General features: G+C 64.4%; 5 protein-coding genes across 5 annotated transcripts; 2 read left to right on the forward strand and 3 right to left on the reverse strand.

Annotated features, from left to right (window-relative positions):
* Nucleotides 1-1,650: 1,650 nt before the first annotated feature.
* On the reverse strand, nt 1,651-2,323 carry EMIHUDRAFT_218194 (hypothetical protein; the record flags this gene model as incomplete). The annotated part of the gene is made up of 2 exons (XM_005760051.1): nt 1,651-1,788; nt 1,853-2,323. 2 exons carry the CDS (start codon nt 2,321-2,323, stop codon nt 1,651-1,653), a joined length of 609 nt encoding a protein of 202 aa, XP_005760108.1.
* Nucleotides 2,324-3,372: 1,049 nt separating this feature from the next.
* EMIHUDRAFT_453272 (hypothetical protein) lies at nt 3,373-4,874 on the forward strand (the record flags this gene model as incomplete). Its single annotated transcript, XM_005760052.1, has 4 exons — nt 3,373-4,005; nt 4,364-4,398; nt 4,484-4,709; nt 4,797-4,874. Exons 1-4 carry the CDS (start codon nt 3,397-3,399, stop codon nt 4,872-4,874), a joined length of 948 nt encoding a protein of 315 aa, XP_005760109.1. The 5' UTR covers nt 3,373-3,396.
* A 2,988-nt stretch (nt 4,875-7,862) lies between these two features.
* Nucleotides 7,863-9,189, forward strand: EMIHUDRAFT_218200 (hypothetical protein; the record flags this gene model as incomplete). The annotated part of the gene is made up of 2 exons (XM_005760053.1): nt 7,863-8,882; nt 8,956-9,189. 2 exons carry the CDS (start codon nt 7,863-7,865, stop codon nt 9,187-9,189), a joined length of 1,254 nt encoding a protein of 417 aa, XP_005760110.1.
* Nucleotides 9,190-9,458: 269 nt separating this feature from the next.
* On the reverse strand, nt 9,459-10,794 carry EMIHUDRAFT_438488 (hypothetical protein; the record flags this gene model as incomplete). The annotated part of the gene is made up of 3 exons (XM_005760054.1): nt 9,459-9,993; nt 10,063-10,119; nt 10,339-10,794. Coding segments are annotated over 3 exons (1,047 nt in total), but the record flags the coding sequence as incomplete, so codon positions are not given.
* Nucleotides 10,795-11,017: 223 nt separating this feature from the next.
* EMIHUDRAFT_218201 (hypothetical protein) lies at nt 11,018-12,012 on the reverse strand (the record flags this gene model as incomplete). Its single annotated transcript, XM_005760055.1, has 3 exons — nt 11,018-11,179; nt 11,290-11,575; nt 11,942-12,012. The coding sequence occupies 3 exons, from the start codon at nt 12,010-12,012 to the stop codon at nt 11,018-11,020; spliced, it is 519 nt and encodes a 172-aa protein (XP_005760112.1).
* Nucleotides 12,013-12,605: the final 593 nt, after the last annotated feature.

Here is a 12,605-nt window from a genome sequence, read left to right on the forward strand (position 1 = left end):
CTGCACCCCAAGGCTACCTTGGGCACCTTTGGGGTGGTTTGGGGTCCTTTGGGCCCATTTGGGCCCCTTTGGGCCCCTTTGGGCTTCTTTGGGCTCCTTTCGGCTCCTCTAGGCTCCTTTCGGGTAAATTTGGGCAACTTTCGGTCCCTTTGGGATATTCTCGGCTGCTCTCGGCTATATCTCGGCTACTCCCGGCTATATCTCGGCCACTTTGGGCTCCTCTCGGCCCCTCTCGGCCGCAGGTGCTGCACGCCATGGCGAACGGCGCGTGGGTGGTCGGCGACGCTTGGCTGCGCGATTCGCTCCTCGCGGGCCGCCCCCTCGCCGAGGCGGAGTATGAGCCCTTGGCTTCCGCACGGGCGTGCCGGCTCGCCGCGGCGCGCTGAGACCGAGCCCCAAAGCCGAGCCCCAAAGACGAGCCACAGGGGAGGGATCACCGACCGGTGCAGCGCCGTGGCGGATAACCCCTCCCCTTTCCCCCCCCCCCCTCCCCCCTCCCCCCCCCCCCCCATAGGAGCGCGTCGGCGGTGCCCCGCCCAGAGCCCTCCGCGGACGGCGTCTCTTCGTGGCTGCGGGCGGGCGAGCGGCCTCTAGATGCATCCCTCTTAAAGGTCACAGCCCCACCCCCCTCGACACCGCCCCGGGCCTAATGTCACTCACGCACTGTCGAGAATGGACCGACGGCGGCAGTCAGTCAGTCAGTCTGACACACCTCCTAGCATGGAGGACGGGCCCACACGCACACACACGCTGCGCACGATTGGCGCGGGGAGCCGACACGAGGCACACTGCCACCGGCCTTAGCACTGGGTCCGGACTGCTGGACACACAGCTCACAGGAACGGACCGACGGCGGCGACCAGTCGAAACGCAAGGCCGGGCCCACAAACCTACAACGGGCGTGCACTCACAACGCAGGTCGGCGGAGCGCGCCCCCGCTCTGCGCGCGCTCGCCGAGGCTGCCGGCGCGACCCTCCTCCTCGGAGCGACCCAGCGACCGCGGATTTCTTTTCCACCGCGCAGTTGTCTTTCTTTTTTGTAGGCGCGACCCTCCTCGGAGCGGCTCGTGGCGCCGACCTCGTCCTCGCGCGCTGCTTGCCCGCCGCCCGCCGGAACGCGGGCGTCCGCGCCGCCGCGCGTGCAGACGACGGCCCCCCACCCCCTAGATGCTGTCCTTGTTCGACTAATCCTCGAGAGGACACGAGTTCAGCTGTGCTCAGCTGTGCTCGCGGCCCGTGTGATTGAAGCCGCGCGGCGGTGCTTGGATACTCAGCCAGAGTCTGGCGTGTCTCGCCGTAGGGCCCATCTACGTGCGCGACGAGTGGCTCTTCGAGTCGGTGGCGGCGTGCGAGCCGCTGCCGTGCGCCGGCTTTGAGCTCTGCGACGCACGGGCGGTCTGAAGTCGTGTTTCTGGGGCACTTGATGTTCTCTCCTCTCTCTCGCACCATGGCGATGGCGCTAAGAACCCCCCCCCCCCCCCCGCCGCCGCCGCAAGAGGCGCGCGAACCGCGATATTGCAATAGCGAGACCGAGAGAAGATCAGCAGCCAAGGAGAGGACAGCAGGCTAGAAGTGTAGAAAGAGGAGCAAAGCGCGCAAGGAAGAATTTTCCCGTCATGTGGCTCTTATTGCGCCCCTGCGAGTGCGACTATCAACCTCTGTCGCGTGCGCATATAATCCCATCCATCTTGTCGTACAGCCTTGACCTCTCCGCCTCTGCGGCATCAGCGCGCCTCGCCTCTGCCTCCATCGAAATCTGCAGCGCGTCGAGCTGCTCGCGCAGCTCGGCCTGGATCTTGGCCCGCATCTCGCCGATACGCCAACAAAAAATCAGCTCGAGCTGCGTGTGATACCTCGTCGGCCATCCGCTCGGCCGCTTTGATGTCGCGTTTAGCAGCCTGCTGCGCTGTCCTCAGGTTGTCGCGGTCGGAACGCCTACGCTCTTGTGCCGCAGCAAGCTCAGCCCGCGCCGATGCGAGCGCCTTCTTCACAGCGCTCGCAGAGCGCTGCTCAGAAGCGAGCTCCTTGGTCTGTGACCGCAACTTCTCTTCCAACTCCTGCCGGAGCAGCATCTCAGCAGTCGCACTACTCGCGGCTGCATGGATGTCCGAGCCCTTTAGTGTGGTTTGCGCGTCTGTGCTGACGAGAGTGCGGGAGATGCTGCCGTTGTGCTGACCAGAGATCACGCCAGCGGTGGCAGTGCTGCTTGGGCACACAACAACATTGCTCGTGGCCGAGCTGGCATAAACCGCCGCACCAGCCTCTGCGGCTGCAGTGGTGCTTCGGATCGCGTCGAGCACTGCGCCTGTATCGTGCTTGAGCATGGCCTCGAGCGTACTGAGGTCGGCTGTCCCGAGCTCGTTGAGCAGCCCTCCAGCACAATGCTGAGCTGCGTCGGTGCCATGTGTCGACGTGTCCAAGGGAACGGACGTCGCCGAAGGCCTTGTTCACGCCGAAAAGTACGTCTAACGCCTCCTGCTAGCTGGGGCACGCTCCCACGCGGCTGAAGGCCGCTCTCCAGCTCGATTAGGGCGCTTTTCGTGCGATTTTACGGAATTACGGATTGGAGGGGGGTGGCGGCACATAGGGGGAGGGGGAGACGCGCATCTACGAATCAAGTTGGTGCCGGCAGCGCCGCGGGGAGCATGGTCGGAAGGGCGCTTTTGTCGCCTTCGGCAACACCGAGGCGTTCTACCGGAACATGGTCGAGGGGCATGGGCCCTACCGCGCGGAGGGAGAGGGAGGCGAGGGGGAGGGGGAGGGGGATAGAGGGGAGTGTGAGGGGTATGGGGGCGAGGGAATGGAGGGAGAGAGGAAGAGCAAGGGCGAGAGGGGGCAGGGGACTGGTCGATGGCATACCAGGGGAGGCAGGGTGGTGGGCGGCGATCGCCGCATATCGTCCTATGGCGGCGAGTATCGCTACGCCAGGGAGGACAAGGACGTCGACGTGCGGCTGCTGCTGTTCGAGTCGTTCGGTGGGTTCGGGAAGGGGGTCGGCGAGATCCTCTGGGGGGCGGCGAACGTGCTGCAGAACAAGCTGACGCGGGCCCAGTACCTCGATGAGGTGACTTGGACCACCAAGAGCTGGCTGGGGCTGCAGAAGCAGCGCATCTCAGTCGTTCTTCACACGGCCATCGCAGAGCAGATTGTGAATGAGCTTGCCAGCGGCGAGGGCGGTCGAGTGCACGGAGCTAAGTGCCTCGCCGTCCTCGCGGGAGTCGCTTAGGCGGCTCCAGTGGTGTACCTGTATTAGTGCCAGTGCGCGCCAGTCCCGTGCCCAGTGTTGTGCGAGGGAGTTTCGTTTTAAGATTCTTCTGACACCCTTGTAAAATTCTTGCCCCGCCCCCCCCTGGCCCTTGCCTTAGCGGGACCGAGCCGACACCGATATCCACAGTTGATGTGCTGCTGTCTCTTCTCAACTGGCGATGCCGCCGACTCGAGCGCACTCCTCGTCGACCGATCGCGGTCGCCGCGCGGGCCGCGGGTCGCTGACTGGACTCAATGCGAGTGGGGCGAGCAGCTCGGTGCAGGCGCCTTCGCGCAGGTTTGGGCGGTGCGGCTTCCGCCGTTCGGGGACGTGGCGGCCAAGGTCCTCCGAGAAGATCAGCGCGGTGACCGGGCCGCCGCCTCGGACATCGCACGCGAGGCCAGCCTCGTGTGCCGCTTGTGCCACCCTCATGTGCTGCACGGGCTGCTGGCGCACGACCACCCGGCGCACGGCACCGTGCTGGTGCTGCCGCGCATCGCCTGCACGCTCGCGCAACACTTCCGCCCCCCCACGCAGCGCACGCCCTGCGACGACTGGCGGCTCGCGCGCGACTGGCCGCTGCGCCGCGTGCTGCTCGTCGGCCTGCAGCTGGCGTCGGCGCTCGACTACCTGCACGAGCATGCGCTCGCCGAGCACCACGTGCTGCACCGCGACCTCAAGCCGGACAACGTCGGCCTGCTCGGAGAGAGAGGGCCGCGTGGCGTGCCCTGCCTGCTCGACTTTGGCTGCGCGCGCATGGTGCCAAAGGCGGCCGCGGCTGCAGCTCCGCGCCGCCTCGCCTCGCCGCCCGCCGCGGCGCCGCCGCCCGACACCGCCGCCGCCGGAGAGGCGCTCGCTCCGCCGGAGATGGGGGCGGCGGCGGCGGCGGCGGAGGGTGATGACCCTTGGAACCTGACGGGGCAGACGGGGGCGGCGCGATACATGGCGCGAGATTCGCCGAGATTCGCCGAGATTCGCCGAGATTCGCCGAGATTCGCCGAGATTCGCCGGGCAGAGACGGGCGCGGTACATGGGTACGGGGCGCGCCGTGCTCCGCAGCCTCCCCACCGGGAGCTGCTTCTGTGCTCTCCGGCAGTGTTTCTTGTCGTTCCTCTAGGCGCCGGAGGTGTACGAGGGGCGTCCGTATGGGAGGCGGCCGGAGCCCCCCCCCCCCCCCCACCCCACCCCACCGTGTGCGTGTGGCGGAGTGTGCCTGACCGGACCCGAGGACCCTTAGGCGGTCCGAGAGCCACTCCTTCGCCCTTCTGCTGTGGCACTTGCTCGCGCGCGAGCCGCCGTTTGAGGCGCTGATTGGGCTGGGCGGGAAGCGGGCCTTCGAGGAGGAGGTGGTGCAGGGCGGCGTGCGGCCCCGCCTCTTCCCCGAGTGGCCCGTCGAGCTGGCCGCCCTGCTCGACGAGTGCTGGCAACCGGCGCCGCACAGGCGGCCACGCATGGCGCAGCTCGTCGCGCGGCTGCGCCGGCTGCACGACGGCGCGTCCGCCCCCGCCGCGCCGCCGCGCCGCGCCGTGCGCGCGAGTTTGGCGACGCAGGCCACGCCGCTGGTGTCTGCCGCCGAAGTGCAGGTCATGGCGCGGCCGCCCTCCGACGCGCCGCCAGGCGTCAGCTAGCTAGAGAGATGGACATGTGATCGCGACTACTAGAGCGGCGCCGCGTCCCACGTTGCTGTAGCACGGTATGCACATACTTTTTACTCCACGTCCCCGTACCCATAATCCGTTGGGTATGCGGCTAGTCGATAGTCCTGCATGTTGATAGAGATTTACGTCGGTGTCCTATTCACCGTGATTGGCACACGTTCCTTTTGCGAGTTCATGAAAATCACACAAGGAGCCGTCGACGCAACAGCACTTGACATCTTTGAAGTTTGATCGGCGTGCTCGCGTCACAGGCCGAGCACATCGACGCCGGCGACGACGACAAGCACCGCGCTCGCGCCGGCCAGCGCGAAGAGGATGTAGGCGGCAGTGATCGCGTCCTGGCCGAGCACGCGCTGCTGCGGCTTCTTGCGCTTGCCGCTCGTGTCGTTGATGATCACCGAGTCTTTGCCTGTCCCGAAGGACTCTCCGAAGGCAATGCGCCGCCAAAACTCGATCGTCGCCCACACAAAGGGGACGGAGCCAATGATGAACACGACCGTGTCCTCGGGCGTGATCCCTCGCGGCTCAAACGTCTGCAGCGCCGGATCGGTCTTGGCGTATGCCTCGACATACGCCGCACCTCGCAGCGTCGAATCGACGGCGGCCTCGGCGGCGCTCGCCATGGAACACATGAGAGCGGCGACGGCGGCAGCTGCAGGAGCGCGCTGGCACTGAGCAGCAGGCTTCCGCCGGTGAGCAGCATAGGTGAGCGCACACGCTGTCGTGCGACGCAGCTGCGGCTGCGGCGGGGCGGCTGCGCGACGACCTGGGTGGCCGGCTGGCGCGACAGCGCTGCTCGTGTGCGCAGTGCGTGACTGCGTGAGGCGCAGGCACTGCGCCCCCTGTGGCGACCTGACCAGCACGCTCCCTGCGCCGGCGAAGAGGAGTGCAACTAGTGTCGGCCGCAAGCCCGACATAGGAAGATAGGATTTACTCGTGCAATCGTGTGGACAGTTCGGTTTTGCACAATTTTGTACTTTTAGCTTACTGGGAGAAAAGAGAGAGGGGGTTGTGTTCTCTAGGCCCCTAGGGGCCCTACGCGCGGCGTGAGAGCTCGGAAGCGAGCTTAGCACGGCGATCGAGGATGGCACGGTTCACCCCCTTCACCGAAGCGATGGAGATGCGTTCCGCGTGGTGTGACACAAATGAGAGGCGGGAGTGGGGAGGGTACGCGGTGCGGTCAACGCCCGAGCGTTGAGCCTTGCGCGCAAGGCGGTTGATCTTTGCAACTGCAGGCGGCGAGAAGCCGCCGCCGAATGTCTCGTGGAGAAGCAGGTTGAACTTGTTTCGTTTGCCGAAGATCCCGTCATGGTAGTGGCCACGCTGCGACTTGACGTAGCCCTGGCCGGTGGTGTGGTCGAACGCACGTTGACCACGGAACCCGCGTTGCTTGCAGCCCATGTTTGCAAGGCGGGCGCGCTCTTCGGTGTTGCCGAAGGCGAACTTGTCTCCAACGGAGCCGGGGTTGCCTCCGGTGTCGGCGCGGCCGACCCCAACAGGCAAGCCACCCCGGAGGGGGGTCCAAAGTTTGACCTCACTGATCTCGTCTTTGCCCCCGGGAGCCGCGCCCGGCTCAGCCAGGTCGGTTTTGTAGCCCTCGTTGAACTGTTTGGTGAGCTCAGGTTTTTCGGCATCTCCCATAACGGGCCGGGAGATGGAGACGGCGGACCCAGTCTCCCACAATTCGTGTTTCAGGTTACCCGGTCGCTAAAATTTGTCATGTCAGATTACCCGGTCGGCCAAATTTCTCGTCCAGATTACCCGGCAACGATATTTTTCCTGCTCAGCGCAATTTCATCAAAAAATGTCGTTTCCAGCTTACCCAACACGGCGAAATGTCGTTTCCAGGTTACCCGGCCGCTAACTTTTCTCATGTCAGATTACCCGGTCGGCCAAATTCCTCGTCCAGATTACCCGGCGGCTAACTTTTCTCTTTGAGATTACCCGGAAGATCAAATTTCTCGTTTCAGCTTACCCGGACGCGGACGGCTGCCTGGACTGCTATAGTGCCACAACTAACCCCCCACGCCGTACGTACCCCACAACTAACCCCCCACGTCGTGAATCCGTACAACTTTCAGATTAGTATTGCTAAAAATCTCTCCCGGCTCATCCCACTACCGGGTGATCTGGAAAAAGAAATTTCACGATCCGGGTAACCTGGAAACGACATTTCGCCGTGTTGGGTAATCTGGAAACGACATTTCGCCGCACCGGGTGATCTGAAACCGCTCACGCCGGGTGATCTAGAAAACGCCGGGTGATCTGCGAGGCGAATCTCAAAACTGGGTGATCTGGAAAAAGAAATTTCGCGGTGCGGGTAACCTGGAAACGACATTTCGCCGTGTTGGGTAATCTGGAAATGACATTTCGCCGTGTTGGGTGATCTGAGAGGCAAAAATTCGCAGACGCCGGGTGATCTGAAAAACGCCGGGTGATCTGCGAGGCGAATCTCAAAAACCGGGTAATCTGGAATTTATCCTTTTGCAAATATGAGCAGCGAGAATCGGCGAGGGACTGCGAATGCCTGCCAAGCGAGATAGAAGAGGCAGACGACCAAGGGTTAGGGTGGGCGACGGCTAGCCCCACACTCTTCTCCTTAAAATCCCTGTGTGGTGGCGGCGTGCCGTCCTCCCATCCCTCCCTTGGGTTGTCTGTTTTCTTTCTTTGAAGAGGTAGGCGCCCGAGGATGGGCGACGGCTAGCACCACACCTCTTGCAGCTTTGTGGTGGCGGCTTGCCGTCGTCCGTCGTTTTCTTCTTTCTTTCTTTCTTTCCTAGCTAGCGTGCGAAATCCCTTTGTGGTGTGTGTGGTGTCCGCGTGCCTTTTCCACGGTTCTTTGTGATGCCCAGTGTCGTGCGAGATAAATCGTCCTAAAATTCTTTGCGGTTCAAGCGCCGCTTTTCGTCGGTTGGCCCACTCAATCGATACTCTGGCCACACTCCACACGATATATATATGAAGATGCTCGCGCTCGCCTTCGCCGCTGCCAGCGCCTTCGCCCCGTCCTGCCAGGAGGCGGCAATTTCGGAGGGGAACTGCGCGAGCGGGCTTCGCATGCGCTGCCCGGCTGCGCTGCCTCCGGCCAAAGCGATCCCAGGCGTGCCGCTACTCGTGGAGGATCTCTCGGACAGAGTGCATGAGGGCGACGGGCTCCCCACCTACGCCGTAAGTGTGCTCTACCACGAGTGGCCGGGGCACGTGCGTTCGCCCATCAAGCAGTACGACCAGAGTGGCATGCTGTGCGTGAAGCGGGGCCAGATTCGGCTCGTGCTGCAAGGCGCAGCTGGCAAGGTAGCGAAAACTGGCGAGTGCCTCTTGCTGCCGCAGGAGCCTCTGAGCGTGGTCAGCTCAGACTCGCCCGCTCAGTTCTTCCTCTACACCGCCAGCCCGGGCTACCTGGAGGTGGACGGGAGAATCTGCGAGCCTTCGTCACAGTGGAGTCTCGGCATCGTCGGATGCCCCACATGCTCCGAAGTTCACGAGCAGCAATGCAAGACGTATGCAACGTGCGCAGGGCACTCGAACGCCACCGTTTCCCCTGATTCGTGTGAGTACGAGTGCGTAATCAACGGCGAGCCGGCGCCCACAGTGCAGTGGCTCGTGCCGACAACCGCCCGCTCGGACAATGCTGGCAAGGTCGTTGCAATGGAGCCCTCGTATCCTGTGCAGGGCGGTCACTCGGGGGACATGCTCGACTTCTACGCCGTCTTGGGATCCGGTCGCAATACCCTCCCGGGCGACAACCACCGCCTCTACGCGGAGAGGACGACCCGCATTCCTTTCACGCGCGCGCTCGTGCACACCCACGACTGGACGGGTGTTACTTGCGTGCAGCAGGGAGAGATGACGCTTCTGCTCGACATGGTGGAGCCGGTGACAGTGCGCGAGAGCGGATGCTACTGGATGCCTGCAGGACGCTATATGACGGGGATGAACACCGGGAACGTCACGGCACTAATGTGGGACCTGTACGCTGTTCCTGCGGAGACTCAGGAGGCGCTACACCACGATCGATTTGCTACCTATCGATTCTCGCGCCGCTTCGAAGGATGCGGAAGAAGACGACATTTGCCGTGCGGAAGGCGGCGTGCTCGTCGACGGGGCGACCGTCCGCCCGCTCTCCCCCAAGGAGCGCTTCAACCAGAGCGCTTCGCTTGTGCGCCGCATCAAGGAGATTTGCGATCTCACCGCCGGCACGCTTGAGCCCTTACTGGCGCCATACCCCGCGTGCGAGTGCATCGGGCAATTCGACGAGACGGGAAGTGTGGAGTGGGCGCTCTGACAGACCACACAGGGGCCCCGACACATCGACCCCGATGAGCGTGCCCGCCGACCCTCCTCTGTGGCCTCTGTAGCTGCTGTATATATAATGTGTGTCGTGCGCTGCTCGCGGCTCGCCCACGGGTGCTAACCTTATGTCGCTGTCGGCTTGTCACGTTGCACTTCGCCATTTGTTCTCTTGTGCGTGTTGTTGCGTGTGCGTGTTTGCGAGGAGTGGATTTCTCGGAGATCTCGCTCCCTCACGCAGAGTTTTTTGACGCATATGATTACGGCTCTGTCGTGAACACGCGCGACTCTGAAGTCTGATCACACAACCTTTAGTTCGTGCCGCGCCGACGAGCCGTGCCGCGGCGACCCCGGCACCAGCCGCAGCTTGCCGCCTGCCAACCCCCACCCGCGGCCGTGGGAAGTGAAGATCCGGAACGCCCACCACAGCGGCCGCAGCCAGCTGCGCCGCCGCCGCCGAGGCGCGCCGAGCGCGGGCGCGTCCCCAATGTCGATGCGGAGCGCCCCCGCCGCGGCGGCGGGGAAGGCGGCGGTGGCGGCGGGCGCGGCGGCGGAGGCGGGGGCGAGGGCGGTGGCGGAGGGGGCGCTGTCCCGCGAAGCGTCGAGCAGAGCTCGCATCTCGGCCGCCTCGGCGGCCGCCGCCGCCCGCGCCGCCTCGAGCTCTTGCCGCAGCTCGGCGCGCACCTCGGCCGTCTCTCGACGCGCGGCGTCGCGGTCTCTGTGCGCGCGGCCGAGCTGCATCGAGATGGAGGCGTGGTCGGACTGAAGGTGGAGGAGCGCCATCTCGAGCTGCTCGTACCTAGAAGGTTCCTGGAAGGTTCCTGAAAGGTTCCTGGAAGGTGCACACACCCTCTCTAGCTGCTCGTACGTCGCGTTGCCAGGCCCGCCCTGCCTCGCGCGAGGCAGCAGCGCGTCCCCCATCGACCTGCCGAACGACATGCCACGGACGTGTCGGGGACGTGTCGGGGAAGAGTCGGGGAAGTGTCTCGCAATTCCCCATCGACCTGCCGTACGACATGCCACGGACATGCCACGGACGAGTGACAGACACGCAGCAGCGGCGGCGCATCTCTGACGTGTCTCTTGCCTCGGAGGTGTCCCTCCCGGAAGGGTCTCGGAAGTCTCTCGGAAGTCTCCCATCGACCTGCCGCGGGCGAGAGGCGTCTGCGGCGAGGATGAGGCGCCGCCGCTGCCGCCGCGAGGGCTGAGCGGCTCGAGGAGCGGCTCCGCGTGCCACGCCTCGCGCCTCGCCTCCGTGCTGGCCGACGCCGCCGCCACAGGAGGCTGCTGCTGCTGCTGTTGCTGCTTCGCGCCGCCCGCCCGCCCCGCCTGCCGCGCCTTGGCCGGCGACGCTGCGCCGCCGCCCTCGCTTCCTCTGGCGGACTCGGCGGCGGCGGAGGCTGAGGCGGCGGCGGCGGCGGCGGCGGCGGCAGTGGCGGCGGCGGAGGCGGCGGAGGCGGCGGAGGAGGCGGAGGCGGGGGCGGGGGCTGCTGCTGTGCCGCCATTGGAGCTTCGCTGCTCTGGCGGCGGCCGGGCGTCGCGGAGCTGCCGGCGCAACGCCTCGATGGTTCGCTTCTGCGACGCGACCATCTGCCCGGGGCGGAGGCAGGGAGGTGGGGCGGGAGAGGGGGGGAGAGGAGAGGAGGGAGGACGGGGCGGTGGGGCACTGGGCAGAGGGAGAAGGCCGAGTGGGAGGCGAGAAGAGGATGAGGAGGGTGGCGAGGTGGGGGTAGAGGAAACGCGAGGAGGAGGGGGGCCATCTCCTGCATCAGAGCCCCCTCCCCGACTCGGTTGGCTCGCTCGTCCGACGTGGACCGCAGCGCCTACAACCGAGAGAGCCAGCGAGGGTCCGAGGAGGCTCTGGGGCGTGTCCGAGAAGTCTTACCTCGGGGTGCCTCGCCAAGCGCGCCAGCGACCTCGGCCTTCTCCTCGCGCATCTCCTCCAGCCGCGCGCGCAGCTGCCGAACCTCCGCGTTCAGGCAGCCCTTCTCGTGGACGAGCGCTCCTACGGATGCGCACAGAGAGGTGAGGCACACGAGGAGAGGCCCGGCCCTGCGTCGTGCCGGCGCCGCGCGCCCAGCTGTCGCCGGTGCACCTCCTCGACGGCGCGAAGGTCCTCGATCTGCGAGCGCTGCTCGTCCTGCACGTCGGCGCCCACCGGCGGCGGAGGAGGCAGCGCCTGGAGACGGGAGGTCTCCGCGAGGGCGCGGTTGCACACGCCGAGGAGGGCGGCGAGCGCGCCGTGGCCTGCTTGAGCGACGTGCGGCCGGAGTCGCTCCGCAGTGCGCTCGAGCTGCAGCTCGAGCGAAGTGTTGGCCTGCATTGGGTCCAGCCCGAGAGGCGACCCGCCCGCCTCCGCCGACAAGCGCTTCAGCCCAGCACTTCGCAACGTAACGCGGCAGTGGCGCGGCAGTGGCGCGGCAGGGTTCCGGCTCCTAGCCAGATAGGGCGTCTGTTGCCCATGACTCGCGCCAAAACGCCCTACCTATCTACCTATCCCCAGGCCGCGCGCAGCGAAGCGAAAAAAAGAAGAAATAGGGGGTACCTACCTATTGCGGCCGTGTTGGTTTTCTATTTTCGCCGGGTTGTAAGGTAAGGTAAGGTAAACTTCTCCACACACACGAGGTGGTGGGGCAAGGGGGGGCAACCCTCGCGTCTCCACGTCTAACGACAGGAGCCCCACGACATTCAAAGTGCAAGGCCCGTTTTGGGCTCGGCCAGGTTTTCCGGAAAACAAAAAGGAAAACAGAGGGTGGTCCCTCAGCACTTTGCGTTTCCGGAAATTTCCAAGGAAAACAGAGGGTGTTTGGTGCTCCATTCTGGAAACTCGCGAGTTTCCCTGAGTCTGAGAGCTGGTCTGGGGCAAAATCTGAGGCAAAATTGAGGAAATCGACAAAATACCCAGGCGGTCGCAGGGTAAGTTCCAGGTATACATGTACACGGGTTCTCCGCAAAATTCCCGGCATTTTGCCAATTTGGCCTAAAATTTGGCTGATTTTGGGCCCAAACCAGCCTCAGAATCGGCTCAGCGCCCAAAATTTGACGATTTCCACGGAGTTTTAGGGAAGGATAAATTCCAGATTACCCGGTTTTTGAGATTCGCCTCGCAGATCACCCGGCGTTTTTCAGATCACCCGGCGTCTGCGAATTTTTGCCTCTCAGATCACCCAACACGGCGAAATGTCATTTCCAGATTACCCAACACGGCGAAATGTCGTTTCCAGGTTACCCGCACCGCGAAATTTCTTTTTCCAGATCACCCAGTTTTGAGATTCGCCTCGCAGATCACCCGGCGTTTTCTAGATCACCCGGCGTGAGCGGTTTCAGATCACCCGGTGCGGCGAAATGTCGTTTCCAGATTACCCAACACGGCGAAATGTCGTTTCCAGGTTACCCGGATCGTGAAATTTC

This window comes from Emiliania huxleyi (assembly GCF_000372725.1).
Source record: "Emiliania huxleyi CCMP1516 unplaced genomic scaffold EMIHUscaffold_78, whole genome shotgun sequence".
Taxonomy (NCBI): Eukaryota; Haptophyta; order Isochrysidales; family Noelaerhabdaceae; genus Emiliania; species Emiliania huxleyi.